Genomic DNA, 7,267 nt, shown 5'->3' with positions numbered 1-7,267 from the left:
TTTTGCAAAAACGCACCTTGGAAAAAGAGGATCGTTCGAACACGTAGAAATGCACTGAATTTCGTTGAAAGCAGGCGTTGCGTTTAGCGGCGCGGCTGTTTGTGCATAATTAATTAGAGCAGTTTGTTCGGCGGTTTGGTTGTACAGGGGCAGAACTACAGCGACGGCGGGTCGCCTGGTTGGCACAATGTAAATCTTGGCTGGGGTACGAGACCGTTGTTGTCCCGATTACGAGCTCTTTCGCGAGTAGGTGAACAAACGGTTTCGGCAACGAAGACGGTGCGAGAGAGCGAGAGGGAGAGGGAGAGGGAGAGGGAGAGGGAGAGGGAGAGGGAGAGGTAGAGGGTGAGGGAGAGGGAGGTGGCCGAGGGGGGCGTAACGAAGGGTGCAATATTCGCCATGGTAATGAGTAATTAAAATGCAAATTGCTAGTAGCGGGTAAATATATTTGTACAAGTCTGGTTAAATACACCAAGCGTGATTACGGATCACGCTAACCCCCGGATCTGATAATAACCCTCCCCGAGAGCCAGCCAACCTGCACTCGGCCGTAATTGTCGAGTGCAGCAGAAGTTCACGACGCCCTCGCGGCTTCTTCAACCACCGGTTCTGGGCGAAAGATATTCGGAGAAGGGGGGAGGGGCGTGATTGCCCAGGGTACGTAGAGAGTGCATTGCGCAGGTTGAGCTTCTTTCGTGTTTCGCCCGGTTCAGGGTGATTCGAGAAATACCCGTAAAACCGATGAACTCGCGTCATTATGCACTGGCACGAAGGTGCAAAGCGGATCATTACGCGGTTTATATCTTGAGCAGATGTACTTCGCGGACCACCGGCTGCGGAGGGTAGCAAAGCCGGCTGGTGATAAAGGAAGAACTGATTTGCATATTGCTTCTGTATGTGCACATCCGGCGTACGTGACGCTATCTGATCATTTAGCGACAAGATTGCGCAGCCCGACGGTTGTTTCGGGGTGAAAAAGCGCCTCGGAAGTCTGCGGAACCGGCGCAACCGCTCCAAACGGAAGGGAAGCGACTGCAGGGACCGGAGGCTGCGAGGGGGTCAGATCCCGGCGGAAATAGACCGGGTTTATAGTTCGCGCTCGGCAACTCCTCTAATAACTACATTGATAATTCACGGCTCTCGCCTCCGCATTCATGCCTCGGGACGGCCGAGGCTCGGCTTATCTCCGATTCTTCCGTATCGACTTCCTGCCCGAAATCGACCCCGCGCTCTGTACTCCACTACGCTTCATCGGCTGCAGTCGTCCTTCCCGTGGGCATACCTTGTACGCAAATTTTCGAGCTGTTGGAAGCCGCATTAAAGACATCCGACTAGATATTACTGTCGTTCGAAAAGGTCACGGTTCGTAATTTCCGGTTCAAACTAACCCGACCTTTGCCATTCACAGACAGCTTTTTGCTTCTTTCCACTCGTCAATCGAGCATCGGGTTAATCACTTTGGACTCTTCGAGCCATCGGCGATATCGAATGCCCACGCGATTCGACCCCAAACACAGCGCCGGGTTGAGCGTGTCATTTTTGCGAATGGCAGTGTTGACACGCGTCCAAAATTTCCCTGGAGTGTGTTTCATCTGTTTGCTCGACGGATGTTGTAACTGCATCTCCCCCTCAGCGCCGCGCGTTTTCCCCGAAACAGCGGCGAGTTTCAAAGTGTACATTTCGTTCGGAACAGTTTTCATTTTTTGCAAATAGTTTCACGGTTGTCGTTTTTGTTTCCGAGGAAAATACAGTATCAATGCGCCAAGTTATTTTTGCCACTCTTCGTTCTCACTCCCATACTAAAACGAGAACTGGGATGCGCAAGAAGCTTTTGTTTTTCGCAACTGGGTCGTTTGAATTATTTCAAGGTGAGTATTTTGAGACGTGGTGGGAAATTAGCAGCTTCCGTTCGACTCGAAGATTTACCTGGTCCAGGTGGAGGCCTAGCTGCCTAAACGCGTCGGTAGATTTTATACCTATAGAGCATCTCAACATTGAAACCGACTAAATTGCAAACGGAATTAATTGAACGTTGATTGGATTTCGGCGTTGATTGAGTTTCGCATTTTTAATTACATCCCACGGCTCTGCGAACTTCGCTGAATCAATTTTGAGGCAGGCATTGCTGGTTTTTCTTATATTCCGTAATTCTGCCTGAAATTTCCCTTTACTTTGTTGTGAAACAGGCTTTAAGTCAAAATCGATACTCATTTCGTCAGATTTCAGACACAGTGTTAGGTTGAAGTTTGCGCTGTCAACGTGTGAACTTTAAGTTTTACCTCAACACATTCAGCGTGTAACTTGATATTATTTGGAAAATAGTAACCATGGAAAATGTCGCAAATTGAAAGCCACGAGTATAATTCAGAACCGTCACATTATCTTAATTTTTTAAAAATTCAATTGAATTATTAAACCGTAACATTTACCACTCCATAAACATCTCTGTATTCAAATCCACACAAGGGTAAAAAATTATTCCGAACATAGGGATATTCGTTACAATGAGAGATATAACGATCCTCTGTGCATCGAGGATGCCTTCTACAAATACGACCGTGGATTATATACAGATCAAGAATTGTGGAATATTTACTCCTTTCATTATCGTCTAGGAAGAAGAGGTCAACCAAATTGGACGTGAAAGTTGCATTTGTGGACATGTATTTCAGTCGTACGCTCACATAGTCAAACCTGTGATTATGAATTATGTATACGACAAGCAGCAGAACTTGTACCAGACAGTTACTTACACGAGCCACGAGAAAGATTGCATTATTCAAGTATACAAGTATAGTCACCCTTGTATCGTTATTTATGCATGAGCAAGATCAGTGAATCGAATATTTCCTCTCGCAGGTTACGTATTTTCATTTGCTTACTTACTCTTCCTATTTTTTTAAGAGGGTTAGACAAGCGACCTCACATTTCACTTATACTCAAAGCCACGGTATTCTCCCCGCCTGCCTTATGATTTATGTAACGGTGTAGAGCCGAGCATACATATTGCATTAATATATCGGCATTGGTTCACAAAAGGAATACCGGGGATAACATTGACGGGGATGAAGAGCGAGCAAAGTGTGAGTGGCAGCCTCGGCTCTTATAATCTGGAGAAATTGTTGCAGGCCAGTAAATGGCGCGATTTCAATCAGAGCCACGCTGAGCTGCGGGGTAATTTACAAAATGATAAAAGAAAGTTGGCGAAATTTATTTTCTCTCCCATTTTCTTCTTCTTCCTCTTCTTCTACTGCCTAAGACGGGAAAAACCATTCAGATTTATCATGCTCGGCGCATTATTATAGTCTCGTGAAAATTTCTTGCAACGAATTTTACAAGGGACAAAGTTTTACCGAATGAAAGACGAACGTCCGGATATTATCTTCGCTATCGTAGGACTAGCGTAGTTAAAGCTTGCAAGAGATTATACAGCTTATTTATGATTGCAATTACTGCTTGTATCATACCGACTACAACGTCGAGATAAAGTTCCGTCTAAAATATCACCGGGAGACTATAATAGAACAGGCTAGGTGGACGATATTAATCTTTGAGAAGCGGGTGAAAAAACGGGTATGCGAAAATGAGAAAAAAAACGCATGAGGAGACACGCGTTTCTCGAAATTGGCGTCAAATTTTCATGAAAGCCTGTCGCAGGTAATCCTAACTAATGTCCTCATCTATTATGCGTTAAACTCTCAAGAAAAGCACTGCCGGTGACGGATGTCGGCAGTAATATACATATATATGTATATATTATATATATATAAAGGTAGCAAATTGGGAATTTGTCACGGCACTTCTTAAAATGAACCACGCTCTCCGAACGCTTCAAGGCATTACTCAATTATGGCACCAAGGAAACTTGAAGAATGGCTCGGCCCCGTAAGAAAGAACAATTCATATCTGTACCTCGTTCGGTTCCTCTCCCTTCTCCTCTTCATCTTCTTCCTCTCCGCCATACTGAAAACTCCGCGAGTCCAAAGCTCACGCCCTTGCATCGGCGGAACTGAATTTTCAAACCATTTTACGCCGATGGTATGCTCTCGGCATGGAATTGTACGGTACCCAAGCTGCTTTGCACGTACCGACGTAGCCCGAGGTATGATAGTGAACATCGCGCGGAACACGGTTAAGTCAACTAATAACTGCACCCGTTGCAACGTCGCAGATATTGCCTCGACTTTGCCAAATAGTAGCAATAAACGTTCCCCTTTCATACTTACTTCCGACACACCATTTTCCAACTCGCACCTTTCTCCCTTATCTCGTCCCGTAGTTTCCTCGCCTATTTTCCAAACTTCGGATCACGTGATACTGAAAATAATTCATTGACAATTCGTTTCATTACGGATGATTGCGTCAGTCCTGAATTATCTTTGCCGTTGCTCCTGCGGAACTCGGCGCAAATCGATGCAAATTAGCGTGATTTTAATCAATCAAATATGCGCTGTGCAATCATCTCGCATGGGTTGCTGATTTTTAACGAGTTTTACACGACGAAAGCGTGCGTGGTTGTATCACACGAACCCTGACGGGCTTGATGTGGGTATTTATTGTTCACGTGCACATACGAAGATTATAAAATTAGGGTATAAAACAACACCGATTCACTTGATACAAAAATGTTCCATGTCGGTCACCGACAAACGTCCGAATTGTCGGTTCGAAGAGAAGGGTTCGTTCGAAGCAAACGTCGACGCCTTGACAAGGGATTTCGCGGCAAGACTTCAGGTGGACAAAAACAAAAAAAAAGGGGGTAGGTAGCTGCAGCTGAACCGGGCGGACGAAACGAGGGAGAATCAGACAGAGAGGATAAGGGAAAGCCGAAGAAGACAGAAATAAGTCGGAGTATCAGTGTCAGAAGTTATTAGATCGCGCGTACACTTAACAGGATCATTTCGAGACTCGGTCGTCTCGAATCAGTTCACCGAAAGGGATTCTGACGAGTTGCGGATTAAGACGCCACCGCCACCGCCGGGTTTCCTATTCCTAGTCCCATCGCCCCCGATGAATCAGTCCTCGCTCGGGAGGATCAGGAACTGGATTATACTGCAGGAATCCTTAACCCGCAGCAGAGAGAACCTGTCCGACGAATTAGCGCCTCAGCCGTTGGGAATTAGCGACTATAGCCAGTGTCTGAACAGACCACGAAGACTGGCAGGCGACTGGATAGTCCTGCAGCATTCCTCCGCGATGGATTACAAGCCGCGTCCTCACCCTGAAATCGACCGAGGACTACGCCTCGGAGCGCAGGAGAATCGCCAGGGCTGCCACCAGGCAGAAGAGAGGAGCCGGCGACGAGGATGAGGAGACTTCCGTAATCCAGTCGACCATCACCGAGACGTTTGCATAGACCCCAGGGTAGCCGTAGGACGAACAGGCGTAGTCCCAGGACGCGATTCCTGCGGGAGTAAAGCGACCTCGTCATGCTATGGTTCTCGCCGGCTGGTCGTGAGGGGGGTGGGTGGAATACTCGCCTATCAGGACTCCGTCCACCACCGCCGCTGCCCCTGTATCCCCGATGCACATTCCCACGTACTCTTCGTACGAGCAGAACATTCTATCGGTTATGCGATCGAAGTACACGGTCTGGCACAGCTCGGTTGTGATCGTTGGAAGACTTATGTACTGTAGCTGGGTAGTCATGTCGCCGAGAAACTATTTGCCAAAGTGGTTTTTGGTTAGCCTGTGATACGCGTTAGTCGCGCTTACCTCGCAATTTTTACGAATGACGTTTGGAACGGTTCACTTACGACGGATGCACCCCAACTGGCCATCGAGAAAATTGTTCCTTCTGGATAATTTTGGTTCAGACTCGGCAGCTTGACTGCCTGAACTGAGTTGGACAGCGTCAGACTGGTGTTTAACTGAGGATGAATAAGGTACGTTTGAATAGAAAGCAAAGATTTTCAAGCCATGGAGAATCGAGGTAAAAATTGTGGTAGTTAACCCTCAGCAAAGCCAGGTCGTAGTCCTGTGTGGTCTCGTTGAACTCAGGATGGAAGATGGCGTATTCGATTTCGTGAACTGTTCCTCCCTCGTGGAAGTAGTCGCTGCCGACTCTGATGGTCACGTTCTCAGATTCTATCCTGCAACAAAGGGATAGTCGCCAGTGATTCGAGCCCCAAGTTTGATCCAATTCGGAACGCAGCTACGGGGTTCGCTGATTAATCTGCATTATATGGATACGAACATTCGTTTACAGACTTGTAATCAACGGGATGGAATTGAGCGAGTTTCACCTGCGATGTAACTGAGATAAATTGCCCGCGCGTGAATTTATTGATTATTTTCACCCGTAAACGAAAAAAGAGAATATTTATTCGGTTGAAACGAAACGGGTTTCTTTTTTTTTCTTCCATTTTTGTAACGGGCGAATGAACAAAATTAACGCGTGAATTGTTGAACGATTGTTTGCTTCTTACATGAGAGCGCATACTCCCGTGGCCAGAATCCAGTCTTTATTGATTATGGTGCCGGTGCAAAAATGGATCGTGTCGTACGTGTATTCCTCCCATTCGTGCTGCAGGGAAACCTGAAAGGAATAAAAATGAAATTGAAAACCAACGAAGTAATTAATTCGACGTTTACTAGGTACTTGAAATCTTGCAAACGCACCGCCCACGGATAATTTGCTATCGTTGTTGTCTGGCCACCAACGATTCGCGATTTCGGCGCGTCATTGGTTTTCAAAGGTAATGGTTCGACCGACCCTTCCGGAAAAGCTGCAAGTGCAAATACCGAGGTTTAAAAATTTCTCACGGTTCATTTGATTGATCTAAGCATCATTGTAATTCCATTCGTATATCGTCACTAATAAACATTTTTATTCAGAATCACTTGTTATACTTCCAAATCCGCGACACAGTGCCAGGAGGCTAACTAGCGTGAAGTAGCGCAGCATGTTGACTACTGTCAAAATTTTTTCCCGGATGAAGGATCACATATTTATGTAAATACGTACACGTATAAATTCCTCACTTTTATCTACTCGTCACGATGATGATGAGAAGATTATACCTGGGTTGTATATTATACAAGACGAGCAAAATTAAGCAACGGACACGTGTGATATCCCTGTTGTAAAATTATTAAAGAAATATCTAATCTTGATCCTCTCGCAAGTGAGTTATACTTATGTACTCGCGAATCTGTTCATAAAGGCGATTTTTTTCACAGTTTGTCCTACATTTACGAAGTACGGGATCTTTTGTTGGTGTTGTTTCGTTTTAGAGTGGGTGGGTACACTATTGCTTTGAGTCTG

At 45.8% G+C, this 7,267-nt stretch overlaps 1 protein-coding gene across 2 annotated transcripts; it reads right to left on the bottom strand.

Annotated features, from left to right (window-relative positions):
- Nucleotides 1-4,854: 4,854 nt before the first annotated feature.
- LOC124220920 (trypsin-like) lies at nucleotides 4,855-6,927 on the bottom strand. Of its 2 annotated transcripts, none has more exons than XM_046630370.2 (7): nucleotides 6,844-6,927; nucleotides 6,622-6,728; nucleotides 6,429-6,538; nucleotides 5,954-6,092; nucleotides 5,757-5,870; nucleotides 5,481-5,661; nucleotides 4,855-5,405 (listed from the first exon to the last, which is right to left on the bottom strand). In XM_046630370.2, the coding sequence occupies exons 1-7, from the start codon at nucleotides 6,905-6,907 to the stop codon at nucleotides 5,239-5,241; spliced, it is 882 nt and encodes a 293-aa protein (XP_046486326.1). In that variant the 5' UTR covers nucleotides 6,908-6,927; the 3' UTR covers nucleotides 4,855-5,238. The 2 variants fall into 2 exon arrangements, with proteins under 2 accessions (XP_046486326.1, XP_046486327.1); XM_046630371.2 differs by having other exon boundaries at nucleotides 6,853-6,927.
- Between the last annotated feature and the right edge of the window lie 340 nt (nucleotides 6,928-7,267).

Source organism: Neodiprion pinetum, chromosome 6 (assembly GCF_021155775.2).
Source record: "Neodiprion pinetum isolate iyNeoPine1 chromosome 6, iyNeoPine1.2, whole genome shotgun sequence".
In the NCBI taxonomy this organism is placed as follows: Eukaryota; Metazoa; Arthropoda; class Insecta; order Hymenoptera; family Diprionidae; genus Neodiprion; species Neodiprion pinetum.
The sequence above is the reverse complement of the archived record's forward strand: the minus strand, read 5'-3'. Positions and strand labels throughout refer to the sequence as shown.

Coding starts and splice junctions, on each gene's coding strand:
- LOC124220920 (XM_046630370.2), bottom strand. CDS start 6,907: ATGCTGCGCTACTTCACGCTAGTTAGCCTCCTGGCACTGTGTCGCGGA. Junction 6,093..6,428: donor ACGGGAGTATGCGCTCTCAT/GTAAGAAGCAAA, acceptor CCTTTGTTGCAG/GATAGAATCTGAGAACGTGA. Junction 5,662..5,756: donor CCAGTTGGGGTGCATCCGTC/GTAAGTGAACCG, acceptor TTTGGCAAATAG/TTTCTCGGCGACATGACTAC.